A 21,539-nucleotide genomic window follows, 5' to 3' on the forward strand; every position below is an offset into this window, starting at 1 on the left:
CGGGGCTCAGAAGCCCATGGAAACCCGCAGCTGGAGAGGGCAGGACAGGAGCCGGGGCTGAGGGCTGCCGGCGTGGTGCAGAGGCTAAGAGTCCAGGCTCCGCAGTCGGCCTGACGGGGTTCAAATCCTGCCCCTGCTATTTCTTATCTGCGGGCCCCTGGGCAAGTCACTCAACTCCCCTTTACTCAGTGTCCTCATTCGTAAAATGGGGACAGTGATAGTACGTACCCCTTAATGGTTGTGCCTAAAAGGTCCCAACCAGTACCTGGTAAATGGAGCACTCAGGGACAATTAGAGGGGTGAGGGGCCTCCACTCAGGGGTTCAGCCACTCAGGGTCTCTGGGAGGATGGTCGATGGTCCTCACATCCTGTCAGAGCACCTGGGCCCCAGTCCTCACACTGCCTTGAGTGACCTTGGCAGGTCTCGAGTGACCTTGGCAGTTTCCCTTCTTCTCTGGCCTCTGAACTGCGCTCAGCAGGTCTGCGGTTCACAGGCAGGTCCCCCAGTGCCTGGCATGGAATAGCGGAGTGTTGGGGAGCACCAGGGCCCCCCGACACTCAGAGACTGCCCAGAGCTTTCTGGTTCTGGAGACACACTGAGAGCCTGTTACTCCAAAAGAACCGCAAACACTCTTCACTCTTAAAACCACCTTTCGACCCTGGCCGGGCTGTAGCCCTCATGAGGGCAGGTGCTGAGCGGGGCCTGCTGGCGCCGGATGCCCAGCGCGTACATGGTGCCTGGCACATAGTAGGTGTCGTGTTAACATCAGCTGAAAGGCTGAATAAGTGAACAAGCCTCCCACAACCTGACCCCCACCCGTGATTCCAGCCCTGACACCCTGCCGGGACATCCTGAGTCACTTACCTGCGTGGACCAGTGAACAGAGCCCCTGGGAGGCCAGAGAGGGAGGAGGGTGTTATGCTCCTTCCACAACACCTCCCAGGACCAGCTCCCCCCGCCCCCCAGGGCTGGCCCAGCCCTCTCCAAGGCCTGTTCATCCATAGTCGCCTGAGGAAGCCACTGGGGGTGATAGGTGGGGGAGGCAGCCCCTCAAGGCCCTGTGGTTGGAGTCAGCGGACTTGGCCAGCACCTCTACCCCAGCCCCGCCCCCTCCCACTGTGGGGTGAGGACCGGTGGTGGGAAATGGCCCAGCCAACCTCTTTAAAGTGCTGCTCAGCAGCCTGTCGGGAAGCTAGAGAATTCCAAAGGCCAACCTGCCCCTCTTCAGGGCAGGTCCCTCCAGCTCCCAGGGCCCCCTCGGAGAGAGTGGTGGGGCTCAGACACAGGAGGAGGAGAGTGAAGGGTGCCAGTCAGGCTGGCTTCGAAAGCTCAGGGACAGAGAGAAAGTCTCAGGGCTTACTGAGAACATCAGCTGTCTCTGTCCCCTCTTCCCGTGCCCCCTGACCGAGGATGGGGGTAAGGACAAAGAGTTAGAGGGTGGGGGAAAGAGGACCTTCTCTATAACCTGTTCACCTCCATTAACCCCTTGCTGCCAGTGGGGTTCAGGGACAGGAGCATGGGATAAGGGAACGGAATGGGGGGCATTGAGCCAGTAAGCCTGTGTCTTGAGTGGGTGCGGGAGGGTGTTCTCCTGGTTCCCCCCTCCCCTCCCTGAGTCCCTCCAGATAGTCAGGAGCCACCAGAAGCCACCTGGCCCTCCAACACACATGGCAGGGGGTGTGTGGCTGCTGAAAAGGAAGAGACCCCGTTTCATGCCACCTGCCAGGGGCTGGCTCCAGACGCGGCTGGGGCTGCGGTGCCCTCCCGGAGCTGTCTCCCCACGCTGACCCCCATCCTCCCGTGCCTTGTCCCCTAGGGCTCAGCGGGGGTGAGGTGGGGGTGGCTGGTCAGGAAGGGCTGATAGCGTCCCCCCACCCAAGGCAACTCCCCAGTTTCCTTGGAGCGGCTGCAGGGGACATGCACGCGTCCTCGGCGCGGGGACCGCGACCCTGACCCCTTCCAGCCCGCAGCCCCCTCACCTCGAGACACGCAGGAGCCCATCACGGGGCCGCGGGGCCGGGCCGCTGCGCCTTGGGTGCGTCGGGCCGCCGGGCGCTCATGTCTCCGCGGCCCCGGACTCACGCGCGGCGCGGGCGCAGCCGGAGGGCGGGCGGGGAAGGGGCCGCGGCTGCGCTGGGCTCGGCCGCCGCTCCGCCGTGTTGTCCCCGCCGCCGCCGCCGCCTCCCGCTCCAGCTCCTGCCAGCACCGCGGGCGGGGGGGCCCCCGGGACCGCTCGCTCCGAGCCCGGAGCGTGGAGCCGCGCGAGGACGCCCGCGCCTTCCCAGCCCCCGGCGCCGCCGCCCGGCGCACCTGTTGCCGCGGGCTGGGCTGGGGGCTGGGCGGGGGGTTGGGCGGGTTAGGGGACAGCGGGCGGGGTAGGGGTTACTTCTGGCCCTCACCTCACGTCACCTGGTGACAGGGACTGAAAAGGAAGGGGACAGTGTGTGTGTGAGGGGGGGATTTCCAGCATTTAAGACACAGTCTACAACATTAATTTAGTTAATTTTAACAACCACGACCAGACACCTGGCCGAGCGCAATAATGATTCCCTTATATGCCCATTTTGAAGGGGAAGAAACAGGTTCACAGAAGTCAGACGCCTTGCCTGAGGTCCCTTAGCTGTGAAGGACAGACAGCTCCTCATTCGGGGGACGCTGGCCCAGGGTGGGCCAGAGAGGGCGGGAACAGTGTCCTAGTGGCCTCGCTGCTGGACAAGAGTTCCGCATCCCGCCAGGGGTCTCCCGCAGTGCTGGAAGGGGGCCTGCGCCTGCCTCCCTGGGCTTAGCTGGGGCAAAGCTGCCCCAGGCGCAAGGATGTTCTCAGCCCCGGGGGTGGCCTGTCTAGCCAGCGACAGTGGCCCACACTCCACACTCACACTCACTCACTCGCAAAGCCACGCGCGGACATACTCTCCCGCGTGTACAGACTCGCGCATGTGGACGCTTGCTCACTCACATACTTGGACATACACGCTAGCACGTCCCCCATGCTAACGGCCATACGCTCTCATATTGAAGCGCGTTCACATTAACACACGGCCACACTGAAACACACGCCCCAGCTCCTTAGCTCCTTCCTCTCACTCCTCCTTACACCTCACCTGTGTACCAGGCAGGGCAGGTATCACTGTGTCCCTTCTGCATGGGCAGGTGAAGAACCCAGGTTCCTTTAAAAAAAAGCTTGTGATGGCAAGGTTTTGAAAAAGGAATAAAGTTTGAGGCAGGAGCATGAGTTGGAGCTTAAGGCCTCCACAGGGCAGGATCTGAACCCCGTGGGGCTGCGGGGGCGGGGTGGGGGGAGGGGGGGAACGGGATGGAGATGGATGTTGACCTCCTTCTCTTCCCCCAGGCCTGGTGCCCTCTCTGGAGTAAAGTCTGGGTGGAGAGTGGCCCTGGCCACCGGTGTTGGCAGACCTGGTATGAATATGGACTCAGCTCACACAAGCTGTGCGACTTTGGGTAAGTTGCTTCACCTCCCTGAGCCTCAGTGTCTTCATCTGTGAACTAGGGGTGAAAAATCTCACCTCCTGGCATTGCTGTAAGGATTAACGAGACAATGTATGCAAAATGACCGGCAGGTACTCGGGACTTGGGGCTAAAAATAAATAACGGGGAGGGTGAACACCCATACGATGCATTGTCACCTCATTAAGCTTCCCTGCACTCATGGGAAGCCCAAAGAACCTTTATTCAAAGGATGAGCATGAAACACCTACTATGTGCCAGTGTGAACAAGATGGATGTGCCACTTATGAAGTCAGTGCTATATTCAGCTGAATGCTCAAGTATCCCCATGCTCTGCCCCCATCGGACCAGCCCTGCCCCCCAAGTCTGGCTTGGGAGAGGATAACTCTGAGGGGACAGACTATTCTGATCCCCAAGGATGCCCTGCTGTCTTGCATAGTGCCAGCTGTGTGCCTGATCTTGTGTGGAGACGGAAAAATGGGCCTGCCTATGGCCAGGCTCTGGGGCCTGTCTTGTGTGGCCTGGGGTTGGGAGGCAGAAATGTCCTTTTTCTTCTTTCTGTCATGGAGTAACTGGATCTGGCTTGGACAGAGGGCTCTGACTCACCATGACGCAGGACACTTGGTCACAGCTGCCAATGTTCCCAGCTGGCAGCCTGGCAGCTCTGGGGGCAGAGGGGACAGGAAGGGAGCCCCCGCAGAGATAAGGGGCAGGTTACAGGGGAGAGGACACTGGGGAGCCCATTGTGCCCCTTTCAGCCTAAGACACGGACAGGTGGACCAGGCTGAGCAGCAGCCCCACCCAGAGTCACTTGCTTACCAATTCAGACGTGTCTCTGGCGTGGGGCGAGAGGTTCCGGTTATCCCGGCCCCTGGCATTCGTGCTGGCCGGTTCCACACTGACTCAGTCCTCTCATTGTGCAGACTGGTGCTCAGAGAAGGGCAGGGGCTCGCCCAAGGTCATGCAGCAAATTGATGGCAGAGTGGAGTCTAGAACCCAGGCCTCCTGCCTATCAGCCCAGCCCTGGCGCCGGCCCGAGCCTGGGCCATGCAGGGGTGGGCAGCTCCCCCTTGGATGCCCATGTTCACCTTCCCAGTCCTTGGGATTCTGCTGAGGCAGAAAATTCCCAGATTCCCAGACAGCTCCAAGATGTGTGGTTGTCCTTCCCCGGGGCAGACTGTCCTTTCCCAGCTCAGCCCACAGCTCATCTGCCCTGTGACCTTCCACTACCTTCCCCCAGGGCCCCCCTCGCCCCACTCTGGTAGGTGCGGGGACCAGGGGAGAGAATGCCCAGGCTGTGCCTGAGCCCCATTCTCCTGTCGTGATGCTGAGGATCCAGTCAGAGCCCCCAGTCCTGTGGCCTGCCCCCACTCTCCTGTTCAGTGACGGACATTCACTAGCCCTGAGTGCCCAGCCCCAAGCGGGGCGCTGGAGCACAGAGAGCAGATGCTGCAGTTTGATCAGAGAAAGATTAATCAACGGGAGCCGTTACAGTGATGAATCAGACTCAGCCCATGCCCAGGCGGTCCTGGGAGGGGGGCACGGTGCAGCCTGGGGGAACTGTGCCCATCAATATCTCGGGTCAGAGTGGGCAGTGGCGCATTCCCGTGCCAGCAGGTGCGGTGAGAGCAGAGTTGCTCTGCCAAGGGCTGTGGGGATGGCTTCAAGGCGATGGTGACCCTGCATTGGCACTTCGAGGGTTGAGTGGGATGTTGGCAGAAAGCAATGGTGGCAGGCTCGGAGGTATAGAGGCAAGGATGTGGGGGGCACCAGGGGACTGGCGTAAATGGCACGCGGGGGACCACTGGGGGAGGGTGAGACTTCAGACGGGCTGCCCATCTCCAGGCCTTAAACAGCTCAGTACTGGCTTTCTCAGGACAGAGCTCGGTATGCGGAAAGAAAGCAGAACTGCAAGTCAGGCAGATCTGGGTTTGACTCCTACGCTTGGAACAATATGTATTAGGTGCTCGATAAATCTTTGTTGACTGAGTGCAAGAAAGTGAGACTTGTCCAAGGTCACACATCTAACAAGTGGTTATAGCCAGGACTAATGGATTCAACCTTTCATTCATCCAGCAAATGCTTAGTGAGCACCTCCTGTATGCCCGGCACCGTGTGCAGCCGAGATGACAATATGAATGAGACAGATGAGGTCTTTGTTCGCTGGGGGAGGGGCACAGTCCTGGTGGGGGAGGGAGGCGCTCTTCCATTACTGACGCAGGTAAATCGAGGATCACAGCCCTCAGAAGCACTGGGGAGGAGCTGAGGAGAGTACAGAAGAGGAGGGCTTGATCTGATCTTGGGTGAGGAGGGAGCATCCAGGGGAAGTGACGATGACAGAGTCCACAGCTGAGGCACGAGTGGGGCTTGGCAAAGAGAACGACAGAGGCAATGGCCCGGAGGCGGGAGGAAGAGATCAGTGTCTGGGAGGAAGAGACGGCCACAGAGGATGAGAGGAAGCGGGCGGCCCGCGGGGCCTCCCACTGGGATCTGGACTTCACCTACAGAGGATGGGAAGCCCTATTCTCGACTCCTCATCTGCAAACCAGCTTCCTTCCAGTCACTCTCCGGTGGGGCCGAGGCCCGGATGAGGCTCCCGGTACTGCTCCCCGTTTCTCTGGGGGCCCAGCCTGTCTTGGAGTGCCAAGTGCCAGGGCTTGGGGCCCTTCCAGGAAGCCTGAGAAAGAAGGCCACAGGCTGACCTCAGAATGCGCTCACTCTCAGCTCTGGGCTCAAGATCGTGGACTCCCAGCTGGAGTCAGGGGACAGGTCAAAGTCCCTCGTAGGCAGCCAGCTGGACTAGGTGGGGTAGGGAGAGATAGAGGGGAAGCCCCCGGTTGGATGGAGGAGCACAACCACTGTGCTGGTCACTGGGGACTCTGGGGAGAGACCAGCCCCTGCCCCCTGCCCTGGGGAAGCTTCCAGCCTGGTGTGTGAACAGGTACCCTGAGTTCATCTCTAAAATGCCTGGCCAGGCCTGGACCGTGTGGCTCTTTATGACAGACTTTCTTTCTCAGGGTTCAGAGGCTGGCACCCCAATTCCTGGGTGTTGAGTCTCTGAAGTCTGGGATGAGCCCCCTCCCCCCCCACCCCCCAAGGCAGAGAGACTCAGGTAAGACAAGCCTGAGATGCTTTTCCTGAGCTTGTGTGTGTTATGCAGCATCTGGCCACCAGAGGGCAGCCTGAGACAGCACCATTCTTTACTGCTTTGCTTCACTTTTCTCCCTTGGACAAGTGACCTAGAAAGTAAGTAACACGCTGGCAACTCAGGCCAAGCCACAGTTCAAGGTGGTGCATCTTGTGTCCTGAATAAAGGCGTCCAGCTAAGAGGGAGGGCACTGAAAGCCTGTTCGTGCTCAAGTGACCAAGCCCTGAGCTCTGGTGTCTGCTCAGGCACGGGGCACACTTTTCTAGCACAAAGATGTCACCTCCTTGCTGAGCTGTGGGTGAACCAACCCAGATTCGCACGAAGTCTCTGTCTAAGCTAGCAACAGACAGTGCCAGGTCCTAACCCCCAGATGTGGAGAAGGAGACCCAGGAAAAGAACCAAGGCCAGTTAAGTTCCATAGCCAGTGGGACTCGGTGCTCCACCTGGAGGGCTCAGGTGTGAGGTGCTACCTCTGGAGTCCAGGCCCTACCTAGGGGTCCCAGGGCCCAGAACGTGGGGCCTTTCTGGGAAGCCTAAGAAAGCAAGCCACAGGCTGACCTCAGAATGTGCCCACCCTCAGCTCCAGGCTCTAGACTGGGTGCTTCCAGCAGGAGTGGGGTGACGGGTCAGAGTTTATTTACCTATTGTCTATGCTTGCAGGCAATCAGCCAGACTAGATAGGGTACGGAGAGACAGAAGGGTGAGCCTCCGGTCTGATAGGGGAGACAACAACACTGTTTGGGGCAAGACCAGCCCCTCTCCCCTGCACTAGAGAAGCTTCCAGCTTGGAGAGTAAATAGGTGGTAGGGTGTCCCCAGCACTAGGACAGGTCCTGGTCCTAGCTCCTCAAGAGACAGGCTTTCATAGGCCTATCCTGAGCCTAGCTGACTCAGTTGGGGTCATTGGTGGGGGTTTGAGAGGCAGTTTTCAGGGGTTCGTGTTGATAATAGCAACAATAATCATGGCAGCTGAGACCTTCCTATGTGCCAACTGCTGTGCTGAGACCCATACCAGTTCTGTCCTGTTTAATTCTCCTGGTAACCCCAGGAAGAGGGTCCAAGCCCTGGCCACACTGGGGCAGCCCTTCGTCTCCAAGCGACCCCCTGTACCTTCGCCTCTGGTGTGGTTCTGAGCCTGGCAGCTTCCCTCTGTTCCTGTCTCTGGATGTTTGCATAAGCCGTGCACTTTCCCTTCGTCGGTCCACGTCACACATGTCCCTTGAGCCTCCCCTGCAGAGGTCTTCCCTGTTTCGCTCCCTCAGTCATGCCTTCGTCGTTCATCGAGTATTGATCGAATCAGGGCCTGCAATGTACGGTCCGCCCAAACAGCGGGATACGGTTGCGAGTAATCAGATCTAAGTCCCAGCCGTCTTGGAGATTAGCGTAGGTGTCAGCAAACTGTGACCCATGGGCCAAATCCCGCCCTCGGCCTGCTTTTGTAAATAAAGTTTTATTGAAATATATCCATGTTTGTTTATTTACCTATTGTCTATGGCTGCTTCGCCTTACTTGTATAGTTTCGACAGAAATGGTATAATATTTGCTACCTGGCCCTTTGCAGAAAAAGTTCGCCAACACCTGGCTTAGAGTCAGAGAAAACAGATGTTAACAAGTCGCTGAAACAAACAAACAAACGAACAAACAAATAAATATACAAACCGTGAGGAATGCCAGAAGGGACATCATGGGAGCAGGAATTGAGACTCAGGGTTAGACTGGTCACCATTTCTCCTCACTCTCCACCCCTGATCCCCTGACCAGGTCAGCGAGGCCAGGACGTGGGCAGCACATCCAGCGTGCTGGCCCATCTGAAGGTCAAGCCCGAGGCCGAAGTGGCCTCCCGGGTTGTGCTTATGCGAGGCAGGGGCGAGGGTCCTGCTGCAGTCTGCACTTTGGGTCACCGCCCTCATTCTCCCATTGCCTGACCTCGCCTGGCTTCACGGCCCGTCGTGAGATCTCCCTCGTCCTCCATCTCCTAGTCCCCTGGGAAGCAGGCAGCACGGGAAGTACTTTTCCTTTTACAAATGGGACAACAGAGGCTTGTTATGTTTAATGACTTGGCTAAGCCTTGCCGAGCTGTAGGCAGAGATCTTGATGTCGTGGGAAAGCCCTGGACTGTGTTCAGAACACCAGGGTGCTAGCCCAGGACTCATTCGGGCAAGTCTGTTCCCCTCTAGGTCTCGGTTTATTCATCTATAACTGAGAAGGTTGGAGAAATAGACTCGTAAGCTCTTTTCTGGATCCTCCGGCACGCTGGGGCTCGCCCGTTTCTCTCTGGGCCTCAGTTTGTCTCTGTAAAATGGGGAGAGAAATTTAGGGCTCTCCCACACTTCTGGGGCTGGTCCCAGGCCAGGGAGATCACAGATGTGAAAGTGCTTTGAGCTGGATGGAAGAAAGGAGCTCTATAAACCAAGGGGGTTATTAGGGTGATGGGGATTCAGACAAGGGCAGATCAGAAGGCTCCTGTGCAGTGCTTGGTATGACCAGCAGAGGGCACCATGCAGGCAAACTGAGGCCAGATCCTGAGCTGGAATCACTTTGTCCCTCCTCAGACTCTGGCCCCAGACCCTACTGTTTTCCAAGCCTGAAATGCTGAGTGTGGGGACATGGCTGTGAATGAATGGGACCCGAGATGATTCCAGTCTAGGGGTAGGGTGGGCGTGGGGACATGGAACACACAGGCCTTGACACAGATGAGCGCTACAGTAGGTTGCCAGGCAGGGGGCCCATGGAAATCGGGAAGGGATGTCCAGATCAGAGGTCTGGGCTGGAGAGCCAGAGGGGTAACACGGGGAAGTGAAGCATGCGGCCAGCCTGGGTGCGAGTCCTGACTTTGCCACCTATAGGCAAGTGACTTTACCTACCTGGGTTCCCCGCCTGTAAAATGTGGATGATAAGAGCACCTACCTCGCAGAGCCGTCGTGAGGATGCAGTTAGCTCCTCTCGGGCACCACCTCTAGGACAGCGCCTTCAACGCTGCCATTGGGACCTGAAGTCAGTGGTTCGGACGTTGGTAGCTGGAGTCGCAAAGGGTCAGTGGCTCTTTCAGGGGAAAGTGATGAGGACAGGCTGAGGATGGGACCCGCTGGAGAGGAAAGAAGAGAAGAGAGAGGCCCCGGCTGAGAGATTTGGGGGAGGGGAGCACAGAATTGTGGGGGAGGGCGCAGTGAGGCAAGGGAAGGAGTCTGCAGGAGGAATAGTGAGGTACCCGGTGGAGCCCCAAACTAAACTCCTTGCTGAGGGACCCTCCTCAGCTGTGTGTCCTTGGGCAATCCCCGGGCCTCTCTGAGCCTCAGTCTCTTCCTCTCTAAAATGGGGAAAGAGCTCTTGCATCACGGGGCTTCAAAGATTCCTTGCGATGGCCTGGCTCTGGGAGGTGTGTAAATGCCCCCCCCCACACACACACCTCCTGTTATAATCCCCTAGTGCCATGAAGGGCTGGGGTTGGCTCTGTGCCCACCATCATCCAGGCCTTTTGTCTAAAAAACCAGCCCGAGAGGAAAACCCCAAAAACAAACACAGCCCAGCTGGTCTCCCCAACCCTGCCCAGCCCTGCCCAGCCCTGCCCAGCCCAAGAAGCGGGTGGGGTGGGTGGGGGGAGAGCAGATCAGCAGTCTGGGAAAATGTTTTTCCCAGAGGGGGGTGGGGCAGCAACCAGGTCAGGGTGGAGCTGACAGAGGTCCCCGAGGACTCCCCTGAGGGCGAGGTGTTCTCCTTCCAGCAGGTAGAACGGTGGGCATCGGAATCCCTGGGGAGCTGGCTCAGCTGCAGGCTCCAGCTGCTGGCCCCGCCTGCACCCTGGTCCGGTGAAGACCCCGGGCCTGGGGGTCTGATGGAGGAGGCCCAGCAATCGGGCTTTGCCACCTGCCAGAAGTGGGCAGAAGCCATTTGGGGGAGGGGACAAGGTGGGGTGGCTCCAGGAGCAGGTCTGTCTGAGGATGGGGAGACCCTTCCAGCAGGCTTGGAAGCTGGAGAGGCGGCAGCCGTGGAAATAAGGAAGTCGAATGTCCAGGAGGGGAGGCGTGGGGGAGAGACGACCCACGTTCCTCGGAAGGTCCCAATGCACATTATCCTCTGTGTCTGCCACCAGCCTAGGAAGTAGGGATTGTTTTGAGGACCATCGTGCAGAGGAGGAAACTGAGGCTCAGAGGCGAGATGGATTTCCCGGCCATCTGCCTAAGAGAGCATGGGGTAGGGGGTAGGCATCGCCGCCCACGTCAGGAGGTGGGGACAGGGGGCTCTAGCCGGGGCTTGTCCCTTAGGGAGCCCTGAGCTTCAGAGCAGAGTGTCTGCGACAGCCCCAGGCTGGGCAGGGGCAGAAGGGAGGCCGCGCCTGGAGGGCTGGGGGCGGCGGTGGGCACCGGTGGTGTTGCTAGGCCTTGGATACTGAGCCTGAGGAGGGGGAGGCATGGCTGTGGGGACAGTAGCCACTTCTTCCCCGTCCCCCTGCCACAGCGTCCTCTCGCCGGAAGCAGTTCAGGCCCTACTGTCCCCTGGTTCTCATCCAGACACCTCTGCACTGCCCTGAGGAAGGCCCTCTCTTGGGGCCTTGCTTTTCTGGGGACACACCTGTGCAGGCCCTGACCCGTGGCAGAGTCAGGCCGGGGGTCTCTGGGGTACATCCTGGGGAAGTGTCACTGTGGAGAGTGTAGCCACCTCTCCACTCCCCACCATCGAGGATCCAGTTCATGGTGAGGCCTTGGGTCCCAGGCTTTGGGTTGGAGAGCCAGGTCCAAATTAGGAGGTGAACGCGAGGTTTCCCCAGCTGAGGGCGCGCGTGTGAGAGAGGGGGCGACCGCGGGGGAGGCAGGGGCAAACCTCTGTAGGACCTCAGGCCCCCCGGCCTCAGAAGCGCCCTGGCTAGGGGTTTGTCGGTGACTCTTGGTCCCAGACTGGCTGGCTTCCTCCCAGGCCATCCTCGGGTCCTCTCTCCTCTGAAGCTCTGCTTCCCCCCCCCCCCCCGTATCGGTTTCTCTCTCCACATCTTTCTAAACCTCGTCCCCATTTCCAGCCGGGCCGCAGGCCTGGAACACCTCGGGCCAGGTGCCTCTGATCTGATTTGGACCTTCCGATACTTCCTGTCATTTCTCCACCCCAGTTCAGGCTGGGTGCCCCCTGGGAGGGGGGCGGGGACCAGAGGGGGTTGCGGGAGAGGGGGTGGGGATGGGGAACAGAAAAGGGAGACACCACTGTGGCTGAGTGAGCCTGGCCCTGCCCCGACCTTACGGATCGGCCAGGAGGACTCGGGGCGCTGCACACGCATGTTCTTAGGAAAGGTTGCTGTCATCGTGATTGGAGAGTGGCCTCACCAGACCTTGTCTCACCCCCTCACTTCTCACCGGGGAAACCAAGGCTCAGAGAGGGCGTGGGCCCTGTCCCGGGTCACACAGCGCTCAGCTCAGGCCGGCGCCTCCCCAGGGCGGGTCCCTTGGGGCAGGCTCCATTGTGCTCTCCCCAGCAGGAAACCGCTGCGCTCAGCAGCCCGGGCAGCGGGAGAGGAGGAACGAGTTTGGCTACGTGACTGGCAGGCCCTGGAGGCTGAGCTGGGCTTGAGCTGGGGAAAAACAACCTGCTGGGGGCCGCCGGGCCGGGGCAGGGCGAGCGGGGTGGGCGCACCAGGGTGGAGCCCTGCCTGGAACAGGAGAAGCATGCCAAGCTGTGGCCTACCCCAGGGACCGCGCTGGGAGGAGGCCTCAGGGCCTGCGCCCTGACCCGTGGCTGCTCGGGGCAGGAGTGTGCATGCGGGTGGGCAGCGAGGCTAAACGGTGCCCGCAGCACCTGGGGGTGATTTGCACAGGCTGCCCACCTCCCCCTCATCAGCTCTGGCTTACAGGGATTGGGGTGGGCAACGAGGTAGGAGGTGAGGGCTCAGCCCTGGGCCGGGCCAGGGGCCTTGGAGCAAGGCAGAGTCAGTCTCTTCCTGTGCCTCGGTTCTCCCTGGGGACTCACGAGGGACCACTGCGCCCCTCACCTCTAGACGCAGGGCTGACTCAGGGCCAGGAGGCTAGCTGGGAGGAGAAGGCCCTGCAGGCCCGGGTGGCCGATGGCAGGGCCTGTCACAGCAGGGCCAGCCCCGAATGCCAGAGCCAGCAGTCAGGACTTTGCAGGAGGCCAAGTGGAGCCATGAAGGATTCAGCACGGGGTGGGGGGTGGGGGGCGGTCACAGGAGACCGCTGGGAGGGGCCAGACTGGAGGCCCCGGAGGCCAGAGAAAGGGCCGCAGCTTGGACAGCAGCAGGAAGGGGCGAAGAGGCAGGTGGGGCGGGTGGGGGGCTCTGGTAAAGGAGGAAGGGAGCCAGGTTTAACGGAGGCCGAGCGGAGGAAATCAGAAGTGTCCGTGCAGGCGCGGCCGCCTGGGTTCCGCTCCTGCCTCCCCTCCTCCCAACATCGTGACACAAGGTGTACGAGGGTATGTTAATTCCCTGCACCTTGCTCTCCGAACAGAGAGCAAACGCGAGGTTGGAACTGGGTCAGAACAGAGAGCCTCCCTGCGTCTCTCTCTGGACATCCCGACGCCAAATGCCCTGGGACGGGAGGCCCGGGGCTGGGCCGTGGGACTCAGGGAAGCGGGGCACTGTGCGGGACGCAGAGGGCTGGGTGGGTGAGGAAGCAGTTGTCCCTCGGGGCGGGTCCGCGGGTGGCCTGTAAGCTGAGGGTGGTGGGCGTTGGGCAGAACCTCAGCCTGGGGCCCTGGATGCCACTCGGCGGCATCAGGGGAGCCAGCTGTGCCGCTGTGGCCCATTGCTTAAGGAAATGAAACTCGGGAAGGCGCCCGGAAGAGAACACCTGCCCCGATGACGCGGATCTCCTTCAACGAGGCCAACCGCATCCCGGAGCTCGGCAATCAGCCTCTTCCCCTCCTGCAAGCTGCAACACACCCAGGCCACTTGGCCTCGCTGGCTCGCTGCTCTCTGGGAGAGGAGGCCAGCCCCTCCCCCCTGCAGGACAGGTATCTCCCAGCTTACCATAGGTCTCCCTTGGATTCTCCAGGCCTCAGTTTCCTCATCCATAAAACAGGGCTATAATGGTGCCTGCCTTAGAGGGCCGATGAGAGGAATAAGTTAAACCCCATGTGCAAGGAGGCGTGGCATGCACAGTGCTCACACATCGGGCTGCTGGTGTGACATGGCGTGATCTCACATGGGTCCTGAGAGGCAGGTACACACAGAGAAGAGGAAAACAGGCTCAGAAAGGATAAAGGGATCACCTATACCTCACAATTCTAACTCTATAACCCCCGAGCCTGGGTCCTCTCCACGGCGATGGCTGGCCACGTAGAAGGAAATGGGTGGGTGGGGAGGTTGGGATCCACACGCCCCTCACTGGGTATGGAGAGGGGACCCTGCCCCCTGGTTCCCTCCTCATTCTCTCCTGGCCTGTCCCCTCTCCCCTGCCAAAAGCAGCCCCGAGAGGGTCAGGCCAGCAGCCGCGTAAGCATCCGTCTCTGCCTCCAGCGTCCCTCACCTGGGCTTCAGCGATAATCTGGGGTCTCCCATGAATCTTTCCCACTTTAGCTATAGCCCGTTGCCTCCCCACTTGCCTTCTAGGCTGGCCAGTGGCAGCCACCCTCCCTGAGACACACCCCTAGTCCGCTAATATTGAAAAGAGAGGGCACCGACCCCTTCCTCAGGGCACTGTCCCTTCTGGCCCATGAGTACCCTGAGGTTTCTCCAGCCTCCCCTGAAAGGGGGCACGGCTGTTCCTCAGACTCAGAGTTGCCGTGGGCCCAAGAAAGAAATCAGGCGGAGGGGGAAATCAGGCATCTGGTTCTAAGCAAGCGCCCCAGCTGTGTCTTTTGGTGCCCAAATCCAGCCGAGCCAAAGCATCGAACGCTGACGGGAGCCGGGCCGCAGCCAGCCAGCTTCTCCTCCTCGCACACCTGGCTGGGGAGCAGGCGGCGAAGCCAAGAGCCAGCTCATGGCTTGGATGTAAACAGCGGCCCAGTGAGAAGCTGGCAGCCTCCTCCTCTGCCCTTTTCCCTGCCCCCCTCCCCACGAAAGAGGGTGTCCTAGCTTGTCGGAGGAGTTTCCATCCCACACCTGCGCCCACTTGGTGGGTGTGGGGGTGGTGACCGAAGGGGGCCCACAGAGACTCTTTGTCTTCCAGACCCACCTCCACTTCTCTTGGCTGGTGCTGGGAAGTCACCAGTGTTCTTGGAACGCGAGGCCCCCTCATCATCCACCTTCGCCACTCACTCGCAGGGCCCACGCGAGCCGGGCAGAATACAGGTGGTCTGAGAGCTGGGGCATGCCCTGAGGGGGGCCCCTACTGTGTCCCTTGGAAGGAGAGGTGCGGCATCGAGGTTTCCAGGAGGAAGAAAACAAATGTCCACCAAGCCCTTTCACCGGATGCTGTGCAATTTACCGACATTATCTCGGAGATGGGGATTGCCACCCCCCGCTTTAAAGGTGGGGAAACTAAGGCTTAGGCCAGCAGTCGAATGAAAGGTTGGACTCTGTCTCCTCAATGACGCATGCCAAGAGCTCAGATAGTACTCGTGGAGTGGATGAATGAGGTTCAGAGAGGGCAAGTGTCCTGGCTGAGGCCACACAACTGGGAAATGACCCAGGCCAGTGCGAACCCTAAACCCAGGCTGTTTCTGAGACCTGCCCACCGAGGTGAGGGCATCGCACACGCACACGCGAATATGCGCCCACCCTGCTGTCGGGGTCCTTCCCACGCGTTCTACACCCCCCCACGCCCGCCGCCCTCAGCTGGCAGCCCCCGCCTGCCATCTCACTTAGGCCCAGGTAACCATCTCTGGCAGGGACACACACTTCTTCCTATGCGAGTCTCACGCCCTCCGCTGTCACCACCCCTCCTCCACGCCTGAAGAAGGCAGGATGGGGCATGCCCTCTTCCACCCCCACAGCCCTGGCACCCTCTCCGCCTCCCCGGGCCCCATCAGCCACACTGGCACCAGTGCTCTCGGGGAGGCCAGGGAACCACAGGACGTCCGTGCCGGGAGGGCATCCCCACAGTGTCCAGCTGATGGGACTTGGACCAGGGAACGGGCGGGCCCCAGGCCGTGGTGGTGGAGCTGGTACTTGCGCAGAGTCGGGGGTTTGGCTGCCCGCGGGGCAGTTCCAAGATGCGGGGCCACCTCCTCTCTTGTGTCACACGGTTCAGCCCCAGGAGCAGCGGAAATCGCAGGCTTCGTGCAGCCCCAGACCTGCTTGGGGACAAGCTGAGGTCTGAGGTTCTTAGGCCGGCAGGCAGGGGACTCACTCTCCAAAACAGGCCGAACCCTCTTGCTTCCTCCTTAATAAAAGGTCACAAGGCAGGGGTGGTCGGGGAGGCAGGGACCCCTGGGAAGTACAGATCAGCAGCCCTAATTTTTCTTAGGTACCAATATTATTTCTGTTTTCTAGAGGGGGTACATTGAGTGCCCGAGAATTGTGGCACTTGGCCGAGGTCCCCAACCCCTAGGTATTTGTTGAGTGGGTGAGGTTGCAAGGGCGGACGTGACTTGGCCAAGAGCATGAGCAGAGTCAGAATTTGAACCCAGGTGCGACTCTAAAGCCCCTTGGCTTCCCCGCCCCAGCTGAGCTTCCTCTCGGCTGACATGTGCCCTCACGGGGACCCTGTGTGACGTGGCCGGCCTTCCAGGGCTCCACGCTGTTTCCTTTCAAATTGAGAAAGAGAAGAGCGCCCCTCTAGCTAGGCCGGGGCATGCTCCTGTTAAGCACCAGCAATTTTACAGATCACAAACATTGATCAAAGCCACTCAAAGACCGCGATGGATCAGGACAGAAAAAAAGACCGTTCTGCCATCACGTCTGAACGCGGGGCGGGGGGTGGGGGTGGGGGTGGGGAGGGGTCAGGGGGTGGGGGATGAACGTAGTCCAAACCACAGAAATGACTACACGTCCCTCTATCCTGGCTAAACCTGTGACGGCTACTTCTTTGCCAATCACAGCTTTAGCTTCCATTCATTTTTCTTCCCTTTTAGATTAAAATTAAGATATGCAACCGCAGACTAACACCCCGCCCTCCCCACGCCCCCACCCCATCACCACGGCGTCCCACCCAAGGCAAAGCTCCTTCCCCCCCTCCCCGAGCCCTCCCGGGATCACCTAGCCGCAGCCCGAACCCCTTTTGAAGTCCTTCCTGACTCCCTCTTCTTGCTGGGTTGCCCTTTGCCTTCCCGAGGAGTGTGTTCCCCCACCTTGCACGAAAGGACCCACCTTTGTTCAGGTGTGTGTCTGGTGGTCTCTGGCTGGAAGGCACTGACAGAGTCTTAGGACACTTGAACAAAACATGTCTTTTTTCGTCGATGCCCCTGCAGCCGCGGGCCAGGAAAGCGTCAGCCTCCGATGGAGCATGACGAGTGGGAGAGGAGCCCGAGCTCTCTGTTCTCAGGAGACCACGTTTCAGGCTCTTGGGCTGAATGATTAACTCCTGCAGCACCTGCGGCCGCAGCCACCACAGACACCATGGCGGGCCAACAAGTACCTGCAGGGAGAGGACCAGAGAAGGGAATTTGCCATGTGACCTGAGGCTCGGTTTAGCCATCTGGACAATAGGGCGGGTGGGACTGCGTGGGGTAGATGGCCGAAGGAACCCCTCTCCCAGGTGGGATGACCTCCCCAACTCCCTGCTATAAACATGTCGGTGGACAGAATAGAAATCTAGTCTCCCCTGTCAACTCCTGGTTTCCTGAGGGTTAACCAACCTTTCCCTTCGGGACTGATGTTGGGGCGACCTGGGGAGCAGGTGAGAGGCCGGAGGTTCTGTGTGTCCCCAGTCACTAGAATCCTGGCTGGGTAGAGAGCGGCATCACTTGGGACCTTTCCCGAGGGTTCAGGGCTCAGTGCCAATGCACCACATCCCTCCCGGCTCCCCAGATCAGGGACCCCATCCAAGACAAACAGCCCGGTGAGGATGGAGCTGCAGGAAGAGCCTCAGGGCCTGGATGGGAGACACTCCACAGGGAAAGTTAAGGAAGACAGTCTCTGTAGCTTCATTCAGCTCCACATCCTGCTTCTCCTGTGGCAAGGGGATGTGGCCATTCACCATTCTGCCCCAGGCAAGAGGAGAGGAAGGAGGTGAAGCAAAGGATTGAGGCAGCCAGGGACCGTGACCTTTCCTGAAAGGAGTTGTTTAGTGCAGAAGGTCAAGGGAGTTTGTTTTCCCTCAGATGTGAGGTTCTCTTCTTGTAGCCTTGCCTTGAGGAACAGAAGAGGGAAGAGGGAAGAAGAGAACCATAAAGTCAGACGGGGGTGCTCGGCCCACCTCCCACCTTCACCCCAGGTCCCCTCCTCCCTCGCACCCCCCTTTGATTCACCAGCTCCGCTCTGCTCCTTCTCCGATTTTTGTTCTGCCCGGAACGCCCTTCCCACCCCAACCCCGTTCGCCATGTGATTGCTACGCATCCTTCAAGCCTCAGCTTAGATATTACTTCCCCTTGAAAGCCTCCTCTGGTTGGATCTCCTTGCAATGTACCCCACGGCTCCCTCTGCTTCCTCATCCCAACCTTGATCCCACTGGGGTGCAACCAACTGTCTATTATGTTCCTCAAGGGTAAACGGCATTCTCTGTGTCGTTCTCAGCTGATCCCCAGTGCTCGGGATGGACCTGGCGTACTGTGGGTGCCACATAAAGGTTTGATGGTGAGCAAATGCAGTGGTGGAGGTGTGGACTCTAGGGGCCAGGGCTGAGAGCAAGGGACCTTGAGTTAGGAGAGCTTCTGGTGGCAAAGCTCTGTGTAGGGCTTTGTGATTAGGAGTGCTTGAGGTGGGTAGAGAGGGGGCAGATCCTGACCTGGGCACAGCCTGGGCAAAGGTAAGGAAATGCCACTGAGAAAGAAATTATGGTTTTGCAGGGGCTTCTGCCTTCAGTAACAGTGGGGTGGCTGATTTGGACCAACCCTTCTGTTGAAGACAATTATAGTCCCCAGATTCCAAAAAAAAAAAAAAAAAATCATCTTCTTAAGACCATCAAATAATTAACAAGGTGGTGGAGAATTCCCTAGTAAGAATCCAGGAGAAGGCAAGAATCCAGGGAGGAAAGCCCAGTGTGGGAGACCGCCTTCATCCAAGGGCATTTGCCAATCTGGGAGAAACAGCTTTGAAACTGAGCTGTAGTTTTGATGCCTCATGGGGAGTGTGGGAGGAGGGAGAATAAAAGGTAAGCTCAGCCTTTTGTCTAAGAGAGGGAGCCTGATACCCCACATTTTTACAAGTTGAGACATCCTCAGAATGAGGGTGAACCCGAAGAAAACCAGGCCTTCAGCACAGGGATTTGGGTGACTCAAGAAACTCAAGCCTTGAACTTGAACTAAAGTGGCCTTGCATTAGTAGTATCTCCAGGTGCTTGGTAGATGCAAAGAAAAAAGCATTTATGAAGGGAGGTGTCATTATCTTAGGCCTCGTATTCTTTTTCCGAATAATTTTCAGATATAATGAGCAGCACAGTCAGAGACAAACAGGCACATGAGAAAACAAGACACCATGAGCAAGAATCAACCCAAAATAAAGGACCACAGAAATGACAATTACATAACATGGTGGAGGTGCTAATGGCCAAGATGATAATAATGTTGCAATATATAAATGTATCAAATAAACATGAACACCTTAAACTTATACAAAGTTATAGGTCAATTATATTTCCATTTAAAAAGAGAAATAGACCACGATGACCTCATATACTGGAATTATAAATACATATATATATATATGTATATGTGTGTGTGTATGTATATATATATATATATATGTATATATATATGGCTTAGAATCACAGTTTCAAAGGTTCTCATGGACAAGCTCATCCTAAAATGCATATGGAAATACAAGGGACCCAGAAAAGCCAAGACAATGTCAAAAAAGAAGAACACATCTGGAGTACTCACACTTTCTGATTTCAAAACTTACTACAAAGCTACAGTAATCAAGACAGTGTGGTACAGGCATATGGCTAGACGTATAAATCAAAGGAACAGAATTGAGAGTCCAGAAACAAATGCATGCACTGTCCTCAATTGATTTTTGACAAGAGTGCCAAGAAAACTGAACGGGGAAATAGACTTTTCAACAAATAATGCTGGCATGACCGGATTTCCACATGCAGAAGAATGACATTGGACTTCTATTTCACACTGTTATATACCACACGCACCATTAACACAAAATGGATCAAAGTCCCAAATCTAAGAACTAAAAATTGTAAAACTGTTTGGTAAATACCCGTTCAATGAAGAAATCACTGAATTACTTAGTTGAGAATTTGTACAGACTTAAGGAGAATGTAAGACAGAGAAAATAATAGAAAAGAAAGAAACTTCAAATAATTTTCAAAAACTTGCTTCATTAAAGATACAGAGCTAACAAGCAAAGGGTTATGCGATAAACAGGTAAGCTTTGGTTTTACATGTGAATTCTTTCTTATTTATTTATTTATTTACCTAAGTGTAATCACTTTATTTTTTTAATTATTATTTTTAAATGTATTTCTTTTAAATAGTTTCAGTACATTGGTTAGGCATTTATATAGTTTGTAAAACGATCCCCTCATTTACTCCCTCCCTCCCCTGACCTTTCACCTAGTCAACATATTAATGCGGATTCCCTATTCCCATATTAACTGCATTCCCTATGCCATGCTCCCCATCCCCACGACCATCCATCGGCTACTAATTTGTAGTTTTTTAACCCTTCACCCCATTCTTCTAGCCCCACAAACACCTCTCCCCTCTGTCACCCAATTGTTCACTATATTTGTGAGTCTGATTTTGATTAGTTTATTTATTTTTTATTCCTTAGTTTCTGCATATAAACAAATCATATAGTGTTTATCTTTCTCTGTCTGACTTAAATACCTTCTAGGTCCATCAAAGCAATATCTTTTTCCATCCGCTTCCTTTTAGTGTGTGTATGTCTTTTAATCTGAAGTGAGTCTTTCATATTTTTTTCTTCTCTAAGAAGTCCCTCCAATATTTCTTGTAATACTGGCTTGGTGGCGATAAATTCCTTTAGCTTATTTTGTCTGGGAAGCTCTTTATCTGTCCTTTGACTTTAAATGATAGCTTTGTTGGATAAAGTATCCTTGGTTATAGATCCTGGGTCTTCATCTTGTGGAATATTTTTTGCCAAGCCCTTCTGTCCTGCATGGATTCTTTTGAGAAATCAGCTGCTGGTCTTATGGGTGTTCCCTTATAAGTAATTATCTGTTTTTCTCTTGCTGCTTTTAATATTCTTTCTTTGTATTTAACCTTTGGCATTTTAATTATAGTGTGTCTTGGTGTGGGCCTCTTTGGATCCCTGATTTTTGAAATTCTTTGAGCTTCCTGGAGTTTTAGGTCCTTTTCCTTGACCAGGTGAGGGAAGTTTTCATCATTACTTCTTTAAACAGCTGTTGGACATCTTGATTTTCTTCAGTTACATGCCAGTCTAACGGCTATTTGGCCCCTTAATAGTGTCCAATATGCTCCTTAAATTATTTTTATAGTCTTGGCACCTTACCTCTTGCTATTCTGTTTGTGCGTCCGTGGCTTTCCCGTCCTCTAGACAGGGCATCTGACCTTTTTCTTTATTCACTTTGTTTATTCCTTTGTTTAATGTACTTCTCATCTCAGATAACGTGTTCTTCGTTTCAGACTGGTTCCCTTTTATAATTTCCATTTCCACTTTTGTGGTTTTTATTTTTTTTATCTCTTTGTTGAAGTTCTCTACACTTCTCCTAAGTTCATTGAGCATCTTTATAACCAGTGTTTTGAACTCTGCTTCTGTTAGAGTACTTGACTCCATTATTTCTGGATCTCTGTTCTGTTCTGTCATATGGTTTCTGTTTCTTTGTCTTCTCATTTTGGCTGCCTTTCTGTGTCTGTTTCTATGTACTAAGCAAAGCTCCTAAGTCTCCCAGTCTTATCAGCGTGGATTTGTGAAGTAAGTGTCCAGTGGCACAGTCCTGAGAGGGGTTCAGCT

At 56.3% G+C, this 21,539-nt stretch overlaps 1 protein-coding gene across 5 annotated transcripts in view; it reads right to left on the reverse strand.

The window, feature by feature from the left end:
• Positions 1 to 17,234, reverse strand: part of FAM131C (family with sequence similarity 131 member C) — a 29,580-nt gene extending 12,346 nt beyond the window's left edge. For 2 of the 5 annotated variants that reach the window (XM_036229018.1, XM_016128400.2), the window contains exon 1: positions 1,981 to 2,179. In XM_036229018.1, coding sequence (XP_036084911.1) covers positions 1,981 to 2,002 — 22 coding nt within the window. In that variant the 5' untranslated portion in view covers positions 2,003 to 2,179. Of the gene's footprint in view, positions 1 to 1,980; positions 6,144 to 7,723; positions 7,917 to 8,095; positions 8,906 to 9,520; positions 9,699 to 13,577; positions 15,874 to 16,799 lie in introns of those variants that run through there. The other 3 variants (XR_004953487.1, XR_004953488.1, XM_036229019.1) reach the window with 3 other exon arrangements.
• Positions 17,235 to 21,539: the final 4,305 nt, after the last annotated feature.

Source organism: Rousettus aegyptiacus, unplaced genomic scaffold, assembly GCF_014176215.1.
Source record: "Rousettus aegyptiacus isolate mRouAeg1 unplaced genomic scaffold, mRouAeg1.p scaffold_m13_p_1, whole genome shotgun sequence".
Lineage (NCBI taxonomy): Eukaryota > Metazoa > Chordata > Mammalia > Chiroptera > Pteropodidae > Rousettus > Rousettus aegyptiacus.